This window comes from Pseudovirgaria hyperparasitica (genome assembly GCF_010093815.1).
Source record: "Pseudovirgaria hyperparasitica strain CBS 121739 unplaced genomic scaffold EJ05scaffold_6, whole genome shotgun sequence".
NCBI lineage: Eukaryota > Fungi > Ascomycota > Dothideomycetes > Acrospermales > Acrospermaceae > Pseudovirgaria > Pseudovirgaria hyperparasitica.
In genome coordinates, this window is record NW_022985554.1 from 1,028,778 (window position 1) to 1,048,846 (window position 20,069).

Below are 20,069 nucleotides of genomic sequence, written 5' to 3' on the forward strand. Positions count from 1 at the left end.
TTGAGCTTCCAAGTCAAAATCGCCGCAGACCACCCTTTTGCTCAGGGAGAAGACCGCATCAGCACTTATGATTTTGATACCCATGACTGTATTGAATATCAGCACTGAATGGCTTATAGGCTAATCACTCACATAGATGGCTTATATCTCAGTCCATCACGCGCGCCTAAATATGACCCACCATGTCCCTTCCATCTACTGGCTAGCATCTATCTAGACGGACGTCATAAACCCGAGCGCCGCACAATCGTATATCTGGATCCTGCACATAAGCACTACAATGATGGACCGACTTACATGAGATCACGCTGGGTAAAGCACGAGGACGGAATAATCAAGTCTCATAAATGGGTGTTCAAAGATGCTGTAGGGATCGAGACTATGCTCGATAAGATGATAATCGCGGGAGAGCTCCCCATTCAAGGCAGTCTGGACAAGGATCAGGATGATTTAGTCGCCGCCCTCAATGCATCAACAATTCAGGCTGGGACAAGAGACGAAGATTGCCGAGATTCATCAGTTGGCAGTATCATGATCACCGTACAACGGGTGACAGTAGGAAATATCAAAACCGAGAAGCACTACCAACCGAGTCACACATTGAAAGACAAGGAAGATGTCGATATGGATGGAGCATCAAGTCACATTGCAAAACCAACTGAGGAAGGTGACGTGGTAAGTGGGTTGCAAGAATCAGTTCAGGTGATTGAATATAGCCCATACACACTGGATGAAGAAGATATGTATGCAACTTTCAAGTTTCTATACCGCAGTAAAGGTGAGTCCACATTTTATCCAATGCACAGGCTGCATAGGTAAAGTATCGGTTGCATAGTGATCTCTTAAGGCTTTCTTCGCAAGTGCTAAATACTAGATTAGCCGTCCTCCAAAAGTTCGACTTTCCCGAATTCGCTTTGCAAATGAAAGCAAAACCACGGGCTGGCGGCAGCCGACATTTCAGCCACTTGATGGCCAAAACTATTCCTCTGAGCATCACGGATCCGACCAAGTCCAATCCTGGTCCCAGGAAGAACGACGCCAAATCTTCCCCATCGGCTCTTGTACTTCGTGTCACCAATACTGATGGCAAACTTGTCGTCTCAAAGTCTTTAAAGAAAGGAAAAGGCTGCGCACGAATCGGACAATCTAGCAAGTGCCCTCGGCCTATAGCCACAGAAGATGAAGGCTCTTTAAGCGAGGCTTCCATGGACTTATCCGCCAGCCGTTTTGATTCTGATCCTGACTCTAGCACCGAGTCCGACTCCGATAATTCCGGATCTGATTACGATCCAAGTAGACAAAAGGGCCGCATGATCGAATCCGTTGACAGAGGCAAGTATGGTGTTAGCGGAAAGTCGGAATTATCAGTGTTAGTCTCTTTGACATGGCCAATAGGTACCTCTTTGATGCTAATACAACCAATAGAAAATCTGCATCCCCTGACGACTCAGCTCTAGACAAAGGCTCCGCTTTCAAATTTGTACCAAGTAGCGACGCCGACGCTGATGACGAAGATGACGACGGTGATACGGATAGTACATCGAGGCGCCATCTAAAACCATCACCCTTTGCCAATGCCGACAAAAAGACTCTGAAGCGGCCTCGTAATCTTGACGAGGATCATGAAGCTCCTGAGAACGAATTTCCATCTGGTCTGGCCGGCAACAAGGATGATGAAGGTCTTGGTGCTGCATTGGAGAAATTCACCGTCGAGCATAAAAAGTTACGCAGTAGTAGCATCACAATATCACCGCACGAGGATACTTCGCCTCGCTTCGATCTAGCCAGAATTCCAGACGATTACGAAAATATGCCACTAAAACAACCCAGGCTAGCCTTTGCTAAGGCTCTAAATTTCTACAAGAACCACAGCGAAGAAGAGAGGCTTGCTCTGCCTTGGACTGCGAATACATATAATTCTGAGGGAACCAGTCTTTGCCCAGATAAACATAGGAAGCCAAGTCCCGTCTCCTCACCATCGAAAGACAGCGTACCCCCGCTCTCGCGCCTGTTGTTGCATGACAATTCGGGCTCTTTTAGTGATGCGTCTGGATACTTTGGCGACAAGGAGGACGATGGCGAACGCACTCCAAACCTGAGACAGGATTCGACAAATGACGAGAACAGGGCACCGGTCACGCTCATGCTTACCAATCAAGCGTCGAGGAGGGAGGAGGATGGAGAAACTCACCGCTAGTCGCAATAATCCACGAACGAGCGATCGCTGCTATATCTGAAGAAGGAAGTATTAATCTCCACGCCCGCTTAGCTTCACTGTTGGGCCATGTCACTGCACATACTGTGTGGGTGCCTGTCTGTCACTGCAATCAGCTGATCCGAGTCTCACATTCTAATGTCGATATGAATGAGCATGACAGAATAAGTATAGTGAGACGAGCACAGCAGGACTAGAATAGCAGAAATCACCTTGGTGGAACAAGCGAATTGGACATGGAAATGTAGCGTTCTCTGTCTTCTTTGATGTGGATCACTAGTCTATTAGATGTTCTTCTTCCACTGCCAGCAAGTTTACATAGCGAGATAGTCGTGTAATAGCAAACAAGTCTCTGGATCAGGGACAATTGATTGCTCGCTTTTGAAGGTAATCAGGGGACCTTGAATGTACGTCGGTCACAGGGCATTTGTGCTAGCAATAGATAACAGAAAACTGCAGAAGAATGGAACATATTTGTCATGGTCATCATTGGAGTGTTGGTGTCGGTGTTGGTCTTGGTGTTTGTATGACCGACGCTGTTGATAGTGATGGGTAAGGGATTTCCTTGTCCATTTGCTCCTACGCTGGCCTTGCTGGTTTCGGTTGGATGTGTAACTTCGTGTTTTCACTTGTGGATGTCGACGTCAGTGCTCAGGGCATACTTACCTATTCAATGTGCTGATGTAGTGTAAACTGCGATCACTGTCTTGGCATCAACATCAGGTATCTAGATGGGAGTTCATTGCGCGCTCCACTTGTCATCTTCGCAATCAGTTATGGGTGGTTCCTCAGCTTGTTGGTAGATTGGACATGCATCCTGGCTTTGTGGAATGCATGGCCATGGCCTAGCACGACGCTGAGTGACAATACAGTGTACCAATTAGGAAAAGGCAAGGGTATCTGCTGGAGGTTAGTTTCAGAAGCGCACGTGAATGAAAAGTTGCGCTTTCAACGGATTATACAGATTCTTAACATTAAATAGTTAGATCCGCAGGCCTCTGTCTCTCCCGTACACGCACAGAAGTGAGGGACCCCTTAACGCTTCATGCGTATATCTCGCCTTGTTCGGAACTTGTTTTGGTTCCTGTCCGTGTGATACATCCAGCTTCTTGCTTTCAAGCCTCGTTCTTTCTACAATATCTCTTCCCGTGGTAGTAAAATAATAGGGTCGCTAGCCAGCCAACGCACGAACCGAATGTATGTTAAAAGGAGTACCCTGATAATCGCCATGTTACATGGGCTAGAACGCCAATCGCCGGGATGTCAAATCGTTGAGTACCCCAGACAGAGTGTACAGGTGTTTCTGAGAAGACAAAAGGAAACGGAGAACTGGTATCTTCATAGCGGTTATATGTATGCCAGCAATATGACTCCAGCTGCGGTAGGAACGAGTAGTGTAACAAGGTGATTCAGAGTGAGAGATGAAGCTGCGCCGGTACCGGCTGTGACATCAAATGGGCTACCACCACCACTGTCAGGATTGGATAGCTGCGGGGGCAAGCCATCTTGGCCACCGTTCTGGGATGGAGCTGGCTGAGTAGCAACGATGGTTGTTTCGGTCGGTGCGGGCGGAGGGTTTGCATCTGTCGCAATAGGAGTCTCCGATTGTATTGACGATGGTATCGCTGAGGGACTCGCCTCAGTCTCAGTAGGTGAAGCCGAATTCGCGCTTGAGATCGCCGTCGAGGTCTGTGACGGTCTATCTACCGTTGAAGATACTGATGGTGGTGCGGAGCTGGGCGTTGGTTCACTGTTTGGCGGCGCCGGCGGCAGAATCGTGGTGACTGCGAAGTTTGGACATAGTTCGGTGATTACATCGCCTTTGAGAAAGCGTCCGATCAGACTTTGCGCGTCGAGAGCGAGGCCACCGCATGCTTTCTGCACCGCCGTTTGTATTACTACCAGACCATCCACACATGCCTGTGAGCATTTCGCCTTGTTGGTAGTGCCCATGCCAATGAAGTCGGCATTCACGCAGCCGGGGACCTGTTGGTTGTATACGCGATCGCATCTTTCAGGTAGATTCGTGTTACGAGGTGTGAAGTCGACGAGGGCCACAGCGGAGGTAAAAGGGAGGAGACATGCGAGCGCAAGTACGTCTTGCTGCCGCATGATGAGGATGACGTTGCTGATGTTGCTTGTTGTTGTTAGTGGAAGAGGGAGAGGTGGAGTTGTGCGATAGCAGCGAGCAATTCACGATAGACGCTGCGGAGCGCCTGACCCTGGCTCCACGAAACTAAGATGACTGAGTGAAGGTTTGTCTTCCAGGGTGATGGTGCAGATGTGAATGTGGCGAGGTGAGACGTTCCCAGTCTGAAGTTTGAGCTGCCGCGTTCGGGCGAGTTGTCAGGGTCCGGCAGAATTGAATCACGGTCCAGCCAGAACCAGCCGAAGCAGAAGTATCTACGAAGCACACTTTAAGATGAAGCCCAAAACCTAGTCTCGTTAGTGATCAGTTGGTGACATCCTGTGGTTGTCGAAGGCATAAAGTCGGCATCATGTTGAACTCACCAACACGAGTAAGTGAGCGCCATGCACAGTTTGGGATGTGCGACAGCCGCTCAAAGCAGAAGAAAGCTTGGAATAGGAAGGCGGTCGACACCTCACCGAAAGGAGAAAAGAAGCAGTATAAAAGAAGAAAAATGGATATCACAGAAGGTAGGTAGACTTATGGAATACCTGTCCGTTGCAGACGTGAAGGAAAGGTTGACGCCTGCAACCTACGGTCCCCAGGGCCTGTGAGAGTCTGACGCAACGAGAAAAAGTCGGGGTTGAAGTAAGAGAAGTTTCAGACCTGTACCTACAACCCGGACAAGCGTGCGATTATGGAGCTTCGCCAACTCTATCAAACGCCACCGCCCCGTCGCCAACCATTATGAAGGAGAACCATGGCTGAACTGGCGTTCATCACAATCATGAGCAGTAGCCCGCGGATTGGCGCGCGCGCAGTTCAGCGCGATGGTGCTCCGGGATAGTGAAAGAGTTGTGGATGGCGACGACGAGGAGTTGGTTGGTTGTCGCAGGAGTCGCTTCACGAGCACCGAAGAAGTCTGAAACAGCGCTAGTTGACTCGCCCGCCAATTGGCGGCCCTCGATTCGGCGTGGCGTTGACGCTTGACAGCCTGAGGCCACAAGACGTCCATAGTCGGCGTGCTAAAACAATCATAGGTCACTACTTAAGACTTTGCTTGCATATGTGAGGAAGATATATACAGTGTTTCGCCTATTCTGAACCTCCAACTATATACAATGAAATGTTGGCTGCAACGAGACACCCTCTCTATCAGTACAATTCCCCTGACTTAGGCAGCACGACGTCCCGCACCGGAAAACATCTTGCGCTTGTTATAGTCACTTCTTTTGACGGACCCAGTGGAGATTGCTCCGTTGGGAGGAGGTCCCGATCCACTCGGTGGAGCACCGCCGACTCCTCCATTCGCGTTGTTGTGACCACCAGTAGCATCGTAGTATGCAGCATATGAGGCATCGGCAGTGTGGTTGGCAGTGGTATCGATGCCAATTGAGATCCAAGCCAACAGACCATCCGTGATATCGTCAGAGAGGTAGACAAATTCCGGGAATGGGTCGTAGTTGTTATCAGCTTGAGTCGGCGCCCACATGTCGTCATCATTTGACACGATAGCCTGTGTGTTGGTGTTATAGGGGTAAGTCGCCTCGACAGCCGATCGCAGAGACTCGTCGAAGAAGAGCTGGCCGATGTGGGCATAGGTTCCTCCAATCCAGCTGCCGTTGCGCAAGGTCTGGGCGTTGGTATGCACAACAACATGCTCGTGGATAGCTCTGCCGTCGTAATGGCCAGGGAAGATCGTGTCAAACTGAACAACACCATCGGAATCAGATTGCTGAAGGCCACGAAGGAAAGTGGTATTCAGACCGGCTTGACCAGAAGCGACATCAATGCCAGAGTATGTACCAGTGGCGTTGCAGGACCAAATATCGATTAGGAGCCGGGGCACCGGTTCGCAAGTGTTAGTGTCGATGAATTGCATCTCGAGATGCATGGGCACGCCCGCCTGGTCTTCAGCGACATTTTCTCTCAGGAGCTCACCAATGACGTAGTATGGACCAATGGTGTTCTCAGGAGTCAGGACGCAAGAGGTATTGGCGGAAAAGATGGCAGATGGATCATGAGGGTTGACAGTCCCGGTGTAGTTGTGGTTGACGGTCTCGAATTTCTGGAGGGCAGCCAAGTCCCTACGGTGGAGGTAAGGAGACATGGTGATACCACGAGCTTTGCGAAGACGTTCCGCAGTGGCAGCACGACGGGTGATCGCACGCTGCTCCAGGGCGCGAGCCTTTATTGTGCCGGCGCAGTTTCCAAGGGAGCGGGCGGCTTTGGAGGCAAGGTGGTCGCGGACTTGGATCTCTCTTTTGACTTGAGCGTGGTCGTGAACCTCTCCAGGATGGGCAGTGACTGATACAACGGAAACGGTAACAGCCAATGCCGTAGTAAGCTTCGAGAACAGTACCATAATGAAAGATTAGGTGAGACACGCTTGATTGAGCAGCGGGATCAATGATGGTGATGGTGGTAGAAATCAGTATTGACGAATCTTCCGGAACCTACTTATACAAATTCTCATAATGAGGCCACGCATGCTCGGCGTTGAGACAAATATGGGCGTCTCTCACATAGCAATCCGCCAACGGAGCAGCTTCGGTTTCCAGATACCGTGGTATCGTGTCCACCGAGAATTCTCACCCAATGACGACGCCTCTAATTACACACTACAACGACGATGAAGTCGTACATAGTAGTATACCAAAACAAGAAAACCCAGGTCATACCCAGATCTATGCTTGAGTGGATCGAAGTACGCAAGCCATGGTAGTGCCTTTGAAGGGGCTCTCCGCCATAGGCGTCCACTGTAATGCCAGTTATGACGAAAACGACAGTTCGCAGTAGGTTCTCCGACTACACGGATCATTGAAGTCTTCAAATCCGATGTCTGCCATTGGCTTCTGTTTTGTCGACGTCGTGGCCAAGCTTTAATCCAGGCTCTTAATCCACCATCACCACACGCCTCTACGCGTGGCCGATTCTTAAGCTTTCAAGTCGGGCATAAGATTGGTCTATGATGTGAGACGCCAAGAGTTCATATGCTTCAGATTAGTTGTTGCGAGGGACGGACATGATATTGCGCAAGCAGTGCACTTCAACGTGGTGAGGACTCTGGGAGGCAGCCTGGTAATAGAAGGAGAGAAAAGCCGACGCGTTGGGTATGCTGCCTTAGTGCCTTAAGGCAATAGTGCCCCTTTTGGCCTGCCAAGACCGGCGCCGGTACGAATCCTTCTAACTTGAAACTCTGTTGCACGCGTATACACCCACATCACCGACTCATGGAGACGAAAGGACGGGCTGAGCCATCAATCCACGTGTAGTGTGGTAGTACAGACGTAAACAGATTTGCTGGGACCTCATTTTTCTATCGTATCGACATCGGCCTCACGACTCTGTAAGATGAACATCGAGGTTATTGCGGCCATCTAATTCGTAGATCGAAGCTGTAGCGGGTTACTCATTTGTGTATCATACTGCTCATGGCACTGATAGAAGGTCCAGCAACTTTTGGCACTCTATCCTGGCATCTCATGACACATGACCTCAGCTGGAAGCTCCATGGGCCCATCATGTCTTGCCACAGCTGTTGAAGTCTTCTCATAGACTGTGTATCGGGACATAAATGGCTGTCTTCGGTGCCTTTTCAGCAAATATATAGCTAGCGCCAGAGCTATTTACCTAATAATACTCAGAGGTACGCCGACTCCGATACCAATTCTGGTTCCTTTCGACAATCCAGTATCAGGGGGCGTTGCTGTGCCATTTGGAATATTGAAAGAGCTAGGTAGCAAACGAGATACATCAGATGGCTGATCGTCAATGGGGGGTGTAATGGAGATAAGAACCACTATAACGATAGCATTCATTACCGATGTGAATCCGGATAAAGGTGCCGTGATGCCTATACCAAAGCTCTTACCAGTATCTGTTCCTCGAGCATTACTGATAGGTGTAGACGTCGCTCGGGCTAGCATTGGAGCTGTTGTCCCAGTGATCATGTTCCGACCGCGGATTGCATCTCTTCCCAGCACATATCCATCGCTGATGGTACTGGTCTTGATATCGGCATTGTATGGATCGAAGGGATAGTCATATGACGTATAAATAAACACATAGCCACTCGAGACGACGGTGTTGCAGTCCAGACCAACGCCACCATGTGGTTCATCTCCTCCGTTGTAGGTATATCCACTTTGATTGCATCAGCTTACTCCAAGATCGATCAGGTTCGGGCAGCTCACGGTGGACAACGTAGTATATCGACAATAGACAGTGCGACTGTAGACTCCCAGACCGTATGAGAGGCTCCAGGGCACTTCAGTGGTCCATAGCTTGTTATACCGCCAGGACTTCGACAGTGCGTAAACGCGTCTGGGTAGCAATCGACTTTTAAGTCGATTAGAACTCCGTAGCTTAGATCCCATCCTACAAGTTAATTTGCGTATTATTTGTAGTAGCTACCGCATCTCCCTGGCGCTAAGTAGCTGTCTGTGACCGGTACCCGTGTCGTGGTGGTGCCATCGTGGGTCTCTGGTGGCCAGGACATTGGATATACCGGTGGCTAAGGATTGCATATCTTTGTGGCACATCGATGCATAAGACTTCAGAGGAAAGGGTAGCCCTATGCCATAGGGACTTGTGTGTCGCGCTGTAAGATGTAATATGTTTGATCTGACGTGGTGAACTTTGTGTCTACTAGAGGCTTGCAACAGAGCGACTGTTCGTGCAAAGACTTGTCACCCGTACCTATTATGCTAGTCAAAGCATCACGTACGACACCTATGTACCATTACAGGAACTGCTGCTATGGAGTAAAGGAGAAATAATCTGATCACAATCATGAATACTGCCCGATCATAGCAGTCACTGATAATGGTGATGAATGTAATTTGTGCTCGTGATGGGGGAAACGTGAGCCTGACACAGACTCCACGACGTCAGAATCATGTGTACTGTCTACCCATTTGCTGCAATTCGTTCCTTTCTCCCTGTTCATATACTATACTGCGGGCGGTGGTCATAATAGATGCTTACAGCGGACTTGTCATACACGACCAAACACCACAAATTTCGAACAAATCCCAACCTCTCATTTGTAATACACCATCGTCAAGGAAGCAAAAGAAGCATCAAAATACAAAACATTCAGCAGTGGGGATTCGCTAGTGGTCACCCACCTAACTACTAATCCACCCCTAACCAGCTTAAATAGGCGGGAGCGAACGGGACCGCTTGCTTTCTGGTTGGTATGGCCGAATGTGGGAGACGAAATGAAAAACAAGTATATATTGAGGATATGCCTCCTCGGTGAGTTGAGTAAACGACCTCTATCCCTCCGTCGGAGACTCCAATAAGAAGAGCTATCAATAGAACACCATGGACATGTAGAGATCTAGATAAATATCTCAAGAAGCTCGTAGCAGCCACTGAGCTTTGGAGACGAAGATTCCTGCAGGAATGATCCTTTGGTGGATAGCCTTCAGATAGTCAAATCCGATAAACACCGCACGCAACCTCACACTCGACCAATCAAACAAATCATATATCTATAGCAACCGTTATATATGACTCTCTGCCAACAATCCACTGACATTCCATCGTATTAAGCCACGGCATCATCGCCGCGTCGCGAAAGTCATTCCTCATAGCACGCACCATCCACTCATCCATTCATCCATTCCCTCCCGAGGGGGCCCTTACCCCCCCGAAGGCATCACACAAACCACCTACCCGAACCAGCACCGCCTCGCATACCACCTACCAACTCGGTGCTGCCCCACAAACCCAGCCCCAATAGATACCACGCTCTCCACAAAACGTCGCCTCCAACATACCTACCTGCATCATATACCGCAAACTGAGTCATCTCACACTGCGCCAATCCCACCTTTCGAAATCCTCTCTTCTCTTCCCATCTGCCCTTGACAAGCAAACAGCAACAGCCAAACACCTCGTATTCGACACGGGTATACTAGGCAACCCCCAGCCCCCAGCCAGCCAGCCAGACAGCCCAGCCAGACAGCCCCCTAGCCCCCAGCGCAGGCAGCCCAGCGCAGGGTCCCCCCCAGCGCCACGCGCGGGGCTCGCTCGCAGCGGCGCAAGGAGGAGACGGTAGGGGTTAAGGCGCGTGGGCAAAAGACACGCTACAGTCGCCTTGGTCCGGCACGCCTCCAGGATTCCCTCCTAAGCTCCCGCTGTCAAACCGTGCTGTTGGGGAGACTGGACCGGGGGGATGTGGACGGGACTGGTTAGGTCGGGGGACGGGCTGGGTTAGGTTTCTCTGGCTTTGGGCTGGTCCCCCGGGTGTGTGTGCCGCTGCGGCTACGGCTACGGCTACGGCTACGGCTACGGCGACGGCTACGGCTGAGAGGAGGGGCGCAAATGCTCCCGGCTGGAATGGCGCGCTGCTAGAATGTCGGTAGAAGGTAGGTCTTTACACGCACGCTCTTCTGCTTATCTGTTTGTTTTGTGGTTTACCGCGTGCTTTCATGTGCTGCATTCGCGGTTTACTGTGTGTCTTTCCGGCTATCCGTCAGCAGTGGACGTCACACTTGATCTGACTAAGCGGGACCATACCATACACAACTTACTCTAGGTCATTAGGTCCGACACCACCACATACCACCATAATAACCCCACGCACCCATCTCAATCACCATAGCGCCCCCTCGGTTAGAGGCTTCACAGTCCCTTCACACCTCTCGCCCCCTTGCGGAGCACGATATCCGCCATGCTATCCATGCCTACTACCTACATGGCATACATGTCATAACAAGCCATCCCTCCCATGCACGCAAGCATACTCAGACAGCAATGCCATTCCATTCCATGACAAACGCGCAACCAGCGCCAGAGTTACACGGCAGAAACAGAATACAGAATGCCATCATTCAAACTATTCAGTGATGTTAGAATCAGTCAGTCGTGTCGGTTGGTTGTTTAGTCGTTTGGGTAGGTAAGAAAACAACGTCCAAATCCAACGCCGTCTCACGCGCCGCATGCTGGACGTGCTATATGACATATGTACTATATACTGTATACAGTGCCATACAGCGCACGGGATGAGCATGCTTACCAGACGAACACCCAACCAACCAAACAAACACCCAACCATCAGCAGCCACCACCAAGCTCAAAGACAAGAGAAAACGCCTATTTGTTCTGCCTACCTACCTACCTAATACAAACCCACTCAGACTCAACCTCACAACCCCAAGCCGCACTTGGAAGAGGCCGCAGTCTGGGGGCCCAGAGGGGTAGGGGGCCGAGAAGAGCGAGCAGCACAGCAAAGTAGGATTGTGTTTGGCAAGAAATATGGCCTTGCTTGCTTACTTCCCTACTTACTTCCCTACTTACCTACTTACTTACCTGCTTGCGTGCTTGCTTTCCAATGTTGCCTGCGTCCTACCTCACCTCACCACCCCATTCAACGCGCTCTAACCCCTCCCCTCCCTACTCTCCCCTCCTCCTCCTCCGCACTCCCCAAACCACGCACCACCACCAAACAACCCAAACAACCAACAGCCCAGGAACGCGCAGTCCCCATACCTAATTAGTCCTAGCCAAGAAAGACTCAAAAGGGCAAAACCTCGGGGATAAAAGACGTGATGAATCGGAGAGCAGCCCGAAAGGAAAGTTGGGGGGGGGGATCGGAAGTGCTGTCGGATAGGGTAGGTAGTGTGAGGTAGGGTAGCGTAAGCTAAGGTAAGGTGATTGGCGTAGTGTAGTGAGTGTTAGTCTTTCGTGGTTAAAATGGCTCGTCGCGAGGTCTTCGTTCTGGCTATCCTGGATCTGGGTTAATGTATGTGTGTGTGTGGGTGGGATGTGGGTGGGATGAGGCAGGGCATGGACTTGCATGGCACGCAAGGGCTCATGCTCATGCTCATGCAAGAACCTATTCACAACAACGCATGCTAAAGTATATGTCCTGTATAAATCTTTTTTTTTCTTTTTTGTCTTTAAAAGAATTTCCGGTGTATTTAGAACCAATCTCCACCAGGCAGAAGAGAAGAGAAGAGAAGAGAAGAGAAGATATAGCAAAGCACAATAGACCACAAGACCAGGAGACATACATCATGATATCACGAGGAGAGAGAGAGAGATAGAAAAAGGTTATGAAAACAAATACATTCCATTTTCGTCAAAATCCCCCGAATTGACTTGGCTTTCCATTCCATGTCCCCCGTTAGCCGTTTGTGCCAGTCAGTGTAATGAGACATCCACGTTCATCTATCCCTATGGAACGTTTGTACGCCCCACCCATGTACGGCCGTTTCAATTCGTATGCTGCGCATGCTCGTGCGCCATGTGCGTTTCAGGACGAGTTCAAAAGACATGGATCCACCCAGTTTTGGAAAGATCCCTCCCCCGGAACGACATGAACTCTCCCTCAAAGATAAACAAACAATAAACGAGACCGACGACCAAGAAACGCCGCCGATAGTAGTCCGTGCCAACAAAAGACATGCCAGTAAGATATATCAAAGGGAAAAAAAGGTGCTAAAATGTAAAACAAGAAAAGACCACCCACGTAGATACAATCCTCAGAGTTGCGGTAACGTGGCGACCGTTGGAGCGACGAGAATGGTCGACGAGTCCGGGATAGTGGTATACAGGGCAACATCGTCCAAAGGAGAATGACGGCGACATGAAGATGCGAGAAGACTGTACTGGTTCTCTCATCTGTGTGTCAAGGAAGAAAAGGCGACAAAAAGGTTGAATGTTGGTTGGCAAGGAAGTAAAGACGTTGAAATGCAATACCGTTGCGCTAATGTGCACATAGTAAGCAGGGCTGCGGAATGAAGAGAGTGATGCAGGGGAATGGTGGGAATGTCCAAGTGGAAGAAGAGGAGGGGTCCCAGCCGATAAAGAAGTTGACAGCTGCATCGACCGATGATGTTGATGAAGGCGCCGAGGAAGTCAAGAATCCCCCGTCCAGCGAAGGATCAGAAGACAAGACAACGTAAGCCTGCGAGGTTCGCCAGCAGGAGTATCCATCATAGGGCATGGAAAGTATGGAGGAGACAGCAACAGATTCAGACGCCATCCCAGTCGTAAGGAAACGCCAATTGCTGACGTTCCAGACAAAAAAGCTCCGACCGACACGCATCCAACGGGACGACGAGTCACGACCAGGAATCCCTCAGCCGTTGAAGTATGGGGTCTAGCGCGCTTTTATGCCAAGAATGAGCCGGAGCTGCATTCTGCACTTGGACATGCCCGACATTGACATTGGCTCGTTGTTAGGTCTTTCTCCGACATGACTTGCGTGCTCGACTTCCCCCAGTGGATACAGACAGCCACATCCTGGACGATAAGAGAATGTATTTAAGGAGAGCTGGCCCGCTTGGAACGCTTCGACCGTTCCATCCAGCGCTTCTTCCCAACACGCGTGTCAAAGTGCGGTGCCTTCTGTGCAATGTCATGTCCTGCGGCCATCATCGTACTGCGCATCTTGTTGCGGTATGCATCCACTATCATCCATCGTTAGCACTTCTCCTCATCCTTCTTCCACATCTTTTGACATCACTTACAAGATCGCTGCAAGAACAACGTACGACCGGCGAACACTCTGCCTTGGCTCCAGCTCATGCGATAGCCCAATTCGTTCAGAGTGACTTCACGTGATCGTTTGGTCCGCGTGATTCGTGGCTTCGGCAGTTTGATGTCACCGCCGTCCATTGTTGGCACTGGAACGAGAGTTCGGCCAGTGACTGGAGCTTCGGCTTCGCGCTCGTCCTCGGGATCACTCGTGAAAACGTGCGTTCCACGTGGCGAAGCTGGAGGTGAGGCTGTCTGCATGTCAAAGCACGAGCGCGGGAAAACCGAGTTAGATTTACGGTACGAGTCTGGAATCTCGTCCATGTTGACTTGATCGAGCATGACTCGTACGCGAACTCTGGTTCCTCGCTGAGCGTCGTCCACAAGAATGAACTTGCGACGCTTGGCCTCTGGTAGGTCCCCGAACAACGCAATCATACGCTCCTCATCAGCCCGTTTACCGGCAGGAGCAGCGCTTGAGTGCGGATGCGCATGACCACCAACGTGATCCATTGACCCGTGAATCGAGGGCATCGAAGAATTGCCTGCCGATGAGTAGCTAGGGTACGTAGGGCTGAAACTGTGTGCCGGGCGAACGTCGTTTGGTGAACTGATTCCCTGTCCATTGGTGGAGCCATGATGGTGGGTCTGCGGGCTTTGGTCGTAGCTGCTGCCTGATTGAGAGAAAGAAAAGTGATTAGCCGCCAGTCCACGCCATTGAGCGTCGTTAGTCGTTGCTGAGTGTGGGTGGTGGGTAGAGATGCGGCCGCGCAATAAACATGACAAGTGCAACTTTTCGGGCATGATGCTAAGTGCGTACTTGGATGATGGGTAAAGGGTAAAGACGCAGTACGAGGGGCCGCACCGGGAGGGAAACAATAATGTACATGTGCAAGGCAAAGGTGACAAGAAGTGCATCTGAATATAAATCCCACAATCGCCAAAGTGCCAATCAATCATCCCATCTGGTGAAACATACCGCTGACATCGTCGCTGCTACCCGGCGCGCCGCCTGGGTGCTCGTGATGATGGTGGAGCTGACCTCCCATTCCCATACCTGGCCTTGAACCTGGGGCTCCTGGCAAGCCCGCCGAGTTGGGAATCCCTGCGCTTCCCGGCGCGCTAGGCGTCATGTGTGGACCATGCTGCCCTCCCTGCACAGCTTTCCTGTTGGTGATCTTGGCCATTCTTCGGACTCTGCGACTGCGAAGTCGTGGGTCTTGGTTGCTGTTCCTCCAGCTGTCCACTGCACGCTGGATCAATCCTCTCTTGCCTCTCAAGCATGGATTCAATTGCGCAAGAGCCCAGCCGACAGTGTTGCATTCCGTCTCGTAATGCAGGCGATTGCCTTTGTACTGATCCTTGTGGCAGCATGCGCGAGGGTAGACACAGTTCTCGGTCTTGAAGTCTTGCGGCAGTTCCTCCACATTTACCGACTCCACGTCACATCGAATGGTGTATTCCATCTTGACGCGATCTCTCGAGTACTCAAACGCAATCCACTGGACACCGTTCTGGTCTTGTCGAACAACAAGCGGAGTTGTGGCTGGGATAGGGCCTGGAGCAGCGTTGGGGTTTACGTTTGCTGAATTACCCGGGTGCATGCTACCAGCACTTCCAGGCGGACCCTGTGGAGTAGTCTGCGACGCGCCAAGTCCAGAAGGTGGTCGTTGATGTGGTGTCTGCGGCATCCGTGACTTTGGGCTGCCGGTCAAGCCTTTGTAGTCTGCGTGGGGAGATTGATGAAGTGGTTGACTGTGTGGGCCTTGAATCAACGATGGACTGGTGTGCATTGGGTTGTGTTGAACATGTTGACTGTATGACGTTTGTTGGTGAGGTAGCGAGTATTGAGGATAGTACATGCTTGATCCCATGCCTGATGCCGGTTGTCCATAGATCGGTCTGCCATGAGCATCGTGCTGCGGTGACTGCACCGGTGCGGGCGAGTTTGTTTGCGGAGTCGCGTACATTGGCGGGAATTGTCTCATCGTTGCGGTCGCCATTCCTAGCTCTGGTGTATCTAGATTTCTGTCAGGGGCAGTCCAACGACATACATGACAAAGCGGAAGCAGATTGCGATAGATGTATCGCTACTGCTGTTTGCTTACCTGCGGATGATGTGTAACTACCTGGTCCGCTCCCTGCGCTATATGGACTTGGATGCGATGAATAATAGGAAACCTCTGGAGGAGGTTGGTTAGGCTGACCCTGAATCGGATAGGGACTCTGGTGTTGCTGAGGAATTGAATGAGTCGAATTGTGAGGCGAAGGGTAGGGTCCTTGTGGCGGTGGTTGCGGATGCTGCGGTTGATGTGGTGAGCCTGGATGCTGCTGCTGGATCACTCCTGGTCGCTGGTGGAGATGCTGCGGCGGTGGCAAGCCTTGCGAGGACTGATGGGGATGATGCTGGCGACGGCAATGTTAGCATGAACAGCGTGGTTTTGCAAAATAGCAGAGTGCATATGAGCGAAGTTGCAGGATTTGGGAGTGTGAAGAGAAGAGCTGCTGCCACGACCCGTCACCCTCGTACGCGTCTGTAGGTAAACAAGAAGCCTGTGCCTAGGCAGGGATGAAGGCTCAAGGGTTGATATGAGTCCTGGTCCCGACCTGGTTCCTGGACAGACAAGATCAGGCATGCCATATTTCTGCCGAAATGTCCGGGTATGGGTGAGAGAAAATGGACTGGCAGCATACATGACGACTATTGTTTCTGTCCTCTCCAGACAATTGCAACAGAAACCTTGACAAGCGGGCAATGAACGGGAAACTTGGAGACAGTAAAGGAAGCCTTACAAGAGGGAGATTCTGCTTTGAGATGGAGACAGGAAGAGGGAGAGATTGGAAGAAGGAGAAGAGTAAGGATGACGATTGGCAATGAACGTTGAAGAAAGATGAAGAAGGATGTTGGTGGGGAGGTGCAACGGGGAGGGATGTTGTACAGCAGTGGAGTTTCTTAAGCAGAACCAACTAGCAGGGATAGAGCAAGGCGTAGAAGAGGTGGTACGATGATAAACAGCAAGCAGATAGAAAGCAGACGGAAACAGCGTAGAAGCAGAAAGTAGATGACAGGGAACCAGGGAGCAGTAGAACAATAGACCAGGGAGGGGGAGGGGGTAGTGGTGTGGTGGGGATAATGATGATGATGATGGTGGTGGTGGTGTTTGAGAAGAGTATGAGGGTGCAGGGAAGCGGTCAGCAGTCAGCAAGTCAGCCAGAACTGGGCAGCAAATAGCCAAATTGCGCCTGTGCTTGTTTGGGGGGGGGGAGGGGGAGGGGGAGAGGGCAGAGGGAATTGGGCAGCGGGCGGCGGGCAGTGAGCAGTAAAGTTGGGGTGGCGTCTTGGCGACAGAAAGAAAAAGTAAAGAAAAAAAGGGCCCGGAGGGTGAATCAGCCACGGTAAGAGAAGCGGCGCATACCATGTAGGGAGCCAGAACCACGCGAGAACGGAACGAGTACGTGAGTTTCGAGGGGTCGATCGCTCGTCCAAAATAAAATATACCTGACGCGGCCTTGTCCTTGACACGCAACCACGATGCGCTCAGATAGCCTGGTGCATGCAGGAGAGGTCCAGCCCAGTCGAATGTAATGCTAATATCCCGTGCAATACAACAAACAAGGTTTGCGCCGTGAGAGCAGCGACCGGACGGCGGCCTGGGGAGAGATGGATGCAAGGGAGAGGGAGAGAGATAGAGACAGAGATGGAGAGAGAGCGAGAGACAGAGTTTGCGGATGAGCGCTGGCTGGACGTTGATGCTAAGTGGGCGCGTCGACGGATGTTCCCAGCAACGACAGTGCAATCGTGGTCCTCGTCCTCGAGGGTTGTTCTAGGGCGGCTGTAGCAAGGGGAATGATGTCGCGCAGAAAATGGATTGGGTTCAACGGTAGAACTTTGTAGAAAGAGCAAACAAGCAGACGAGAGTAGCGCGTATAGAAGTAGTAGACTGCTTGTCGTTCTGACAGGGCCGGCCAGTCGCCAGGGTTGTTGGTGTCGGTATGGATGGTATGGACGGTATGGATTGTATGGATTGTATGGATGGTATGGATTGTAGGCGGAGGCCCCCAGGAAGTGGCAGTAGTGCAGGCTGTCAAGCAGCGTGTGCGCATGCGAGAGGGATTGCGAATGACCAGGGAGGGCTTTTTGGGGCTTTTTTTCTTCAACTTACCAGTCCTTCCGCCACAGGCTCGGCCCTGTGGTATCTTTGGGGAGACATTGCCCTCTGGCGCGGCGATGCATGCGCCATTCGTAATGACCGTACTGACGATGACGATGGTGATGGTGATGACGAAGATGAAGATGATAAAAAAGAAGACCACGATGGGTTGGTGATGTTATTGATATGGTTGGCTGTTAGGTGATGGGTGTGTGAGGATGGTGCAGCGTGCTGATCGGAGCAGCGAGGCTTCGACTACTTCAGAAACCACTGGGCTCCGGCTACAGGATGACAAGTTGCAAACGATATGGTCGGTCGAACTGACAGAACAAAAGGAGGGGGAGGGTGTGAAGGGCAGGATATGGGATGGAAGGGGAGGGGGGAGGGGGGGGCAAGAGGTAGTGGTGATGCAGTGGTGTGTGGGTGGTGGGAGTTGTGTTGTGGTAATGTAGTAGCTAGTGTCAGTGAGTGAAAGATAGCGAGCTAGTAGCCTATTAGGCAGCTAGAAGAGTGGAGAGAGCAGGCAGGTAACATGAAATGCAGATGGGCAGCAGCTGTTGAATGTTCAAGATTCGGGATGGGGGCCTGAGGTGGTGGTGGTGCTGGTGGTGGTGCTGGTTGTGAATCTGTGTGGTGGTGGGCAGCGTCGAGGGTCGAGGGGTCGAGGGTCAATCAAGGGCGTCAGTTGATTAAAGTGGAGCTTGGGCCGGTGGGCGCTGGTTTGGTCGGTTACAGGGTGAATTACAGTCATCATTACAGGGTGGTGCGGCTCGAGACAGGCCTGACAATTAACTTAAGCTTCAATATCAACGCATACTGTTTGTTAACGCATCTCCACTAATGCTTGTATTTCATCATATGGTCAAATAGGCGAAGAATGATGAGTGACAAGTAAAGACAGTACACACAGTAATACGCGGTGCAGAGTGAAGATAGACCGGTCACGCCTGGGCTGGGGGTGTGTAGGGCAATTCAATGCACTCGGTAATTGATTAATTAGAGCATCAATATTATTAGCATTTCTGGAGAGCCCTCCGCAGAAAGAGGTTTATTCACTTGGATGCTGACGCGCTCTGTGCGAGCCACGAGCGAATTAGCTACCTCTCTCTGTCGCCGCTCATCTCATCGTCAGGCTCCAAGGCAGAAATCATGGCCAACCACCGCGAATCATTTTCCTTTTCACTCCCACTCTCACATTCTGACAATGTCGCCTCTCTATGAATATTGACTCTCTCTGTCTCTTCCTCTCTCTCTTCTCATCCACCAAACCCCCCCCCCCCCCCCCTCCTGGCACTACTGCCCCGCCACTCGACCGTTGTCTGTGCTTCTTGCATCTTGCATCGCTCTCCTCAATCTACTGCCCGAAGCCACTCGCCGCTGTCTTGTCCTCTTCCGCTTCCTCCTCTCCCTTCGCGTCTCAGCTTTCCATTCGCACACTGACCAGCTCCAATGCCGATAACCTGCCGGGCCAGTCAACGATGGCCCTCCTGATGGCGCTGGCGCACGCAAGAATAAATCCAAAACACGCCAGGGATCACGGTCCCATGGCCTGTCTATCCCTCTCTCGTCCAAGCGTACCCAGCAATTCTGCCTACCCGCTTGCGACATCGTACACAAACATACATGGCACATGCAGCAACAGCGCTTGCTGCTTCTTCCACTTCCTGATGCCCTCATCTATGACAAGCGATGCATGGCTGTGTGCGACTTTGCTCATTTTCAAGTCACCAGAATGCCACCCCCCGCATGTCGCGTCCAGTGTGCTGGTTCAACCGTGGAACTGCGCTTCAGCGCTTGATGAGGCGTGGCACAGCTTTTCAGCCCATTGTGCACCATGACTTGTGACTCCGACTTTCACGGGCCGCCCAGAACTGCTGAGGCGTGGAAAGAAGCGTGGACAGGAGCGTGGGTCCCGCGTGGGCTGCTGGTCTCTTCGGGATCCCTGGGTTTTGACGACCGAGGAAGGCATATACTATGTATGGCAAAAGAGCTGGTCCATGATACCGTAACTAGGTATACACCAGGTAAACGCAAAGACCGTTTCTAGCTTTGGAAACTAAGCATGGAGGCCATGTTCGCG

General features: G+C 51.3%; 8 protein-coding genes across 8 annotated transcripts; 2 read left to right on the forward strand and 6 right to left on the reverse strand.

Annotated features, from left to right (window-relative positions):
• Positions 1–8: 8 nt before the first annotated feature.
• On the forward strand, positions 9–1,101 carry EJ05DRAFT_335142 (uncharacterized protein). The gene has a single exon (XM_033740877.1). The coding sequence runs from the start codon at positions 109–111 to the stop codon at positions 817–819; it is 711 nt and encodes a 236-aa protein (XP_033601615.1). The 5' UTR covers positions 9–108; the 3' UTR covers positions 820–1,101.
• A 2,461-nt stretch (positions 1,102–3,562) lies between these two features.
• Positions 3,563–4,327, reverse strand: EJ05DRAFT_499590 (uncharacterized protein; the record flags this gene model as incomplete). Its single annotated transcript, XM_033746867.1, has 1 exon — positions 3,563–4,327. The coding sequence occupies one exon, from the start codon at positions 4,325–4,327 to the stop codon at positions 3,563–3,565; it is 765 nt and encodes a 254-aa protein (XP_033601616.1).
• A 1,268-nt stretch (positions 4,328–5,595) lies between these two features.
• EJ05DRAFT_428920 (aromatic compound dioxygenase) lies at positions 5,596–6,645 on the reverse strand (the record flags this gene model as incomplete). Its single annotated transcript, XM_033741532.1, has 1 exon — positions 5,596–6,645. A coding segment is annotated over one exon (1,050 nt), but the record flags the coding sequence as incomplete, so codon positions are not given.
• Positions 6,646–7,813: 1,168 nt separating this feature from the next.
• On the reverse strand, positions 7,814–8,844 carry EJ05DRAFT_485227 (uncharacterized protein; the record flags this gene model as incomplete). The annotated part of the gene is made up of 4 exons (XM_033745428.1): positions 7,814–7,937; positions 7,977–8,489; positions 8,540–8,723; positions 8,760–8,844. 4 exons carry the CDS (start codon positions 8,842–8,844, stop codon positions 7,814–7,816), a joined length of 906 nt encoding a protein of 301 aa, XP_033601618.1.
• Positions 8,845–11,551: 2,707 nt separating this feature from the next.
• EJ05DRAFT_335370 (uncharacterized protein) lies at positions 11,552–12,582 on the reverse strand. Its single transcript, XM_033740879.1, has one exon. It carries the CDS (start codon positions 12,366–12,368, stop codon positions 11,847–11,849), a length of 522 nt encoding a protein of 173 aa, XP_033601619.1. The 5' UTR covers positions 12,369–12,582; the 3' UTR covers positions 11,552–11,846.
• Positions 12,583–13,625: 1,043 nt separating this feature from the next.
• On the reverse strand, positions 13,626–15,826 carry EJ05DRAFT_499592 (uncharacterized protein; the record flags this gene model as incomplete). Its single annotated transcript, XM_033746868.1, has 3 exons — positions 13,626–13,771; positions 13,832–14,512; positions 14,818–15,826. The coding sequence occupies 3 exons, from the start codon at positions 15,824–15,826 to the stop codon at positions 13,626–13,628; spliced, it is 1,836 nt and encodes a 611-aa protein (XP_033601620.1).
• On the reverse strand, positions 15,491–17,544 carry EJ05DRAFT_335307 (uncharacterized protein). Its single transcript, XM_033740878.1, has 4 exons — positions 16,632–17,544; positions 15,947–16,139; positions 15,807–15,858; positions 15,491–15,653 (listed from the first exon to the last, which is right to left on the reverse strand). Exons 1-3 carry the CDS (start codon positions 17,255–17,257, stop codon positions 15,844–15,846), a joined length of 834 nt encoding a protein of 277 aa, XP_033601621.1. The 5' UTR covers positions 17,258–17,544; the 3' UTR covers positions 15,491–15,653; positions 15,807–15,843.
• Positions 17,545–17,831: 287 nt separating this feature from the next.
• EJ05DRAFT_485230 (uncharacterized protein) lies at positions 17,832–18,194 on the forward strand (the record flags this gene model as incomplete). The annotated part of the gene is made up of 1 exon (XM_033745429.1): positions 17,832–18,194. The coding sequence occupies one exon, from the start codon at positions 17,832–17,834 to the stop codon at positions 18,192–18,194; it is 363 nt and encodes a 120-aa protein (XP_033601622.1).
• Positions 18,195–20,069: the final 1,875 nt, after the last annotated feature.

Bases quoted from the DNA above. Each gene is read 5' to 3' on its own strand.
- EJ05DRAFT_335370 (XM_033740879.1), bottom strand. From the start codon at position 12,368: ATGTCTCCTGGTCTTGTGGTCTATTGTGCTTTGCTATATCTTCTCTTC.
- EJ05DRAFT_335307 (XM_033740878.1), bottom strand. From the start codon at position 17,257: ATGGTATGCGCCGCTTCTCTTACCGTGGCTGATTCACCCTCCGGGCCC. The intron at 16,140-16,631 runs GTAAGGCTTCCT...CATCAACCGCAG, and splicing joins CAAAGCAGAATCTCCCTCTT to CATCCGCAACCACCGCCACA.
- EJ05DRAFT_335142 (XM_033740877.1), top strand. From the start codon at position 109: ATGGCTTATAGGCTAATCACTCACATAGATGGCTTATATCTCAGTCCA.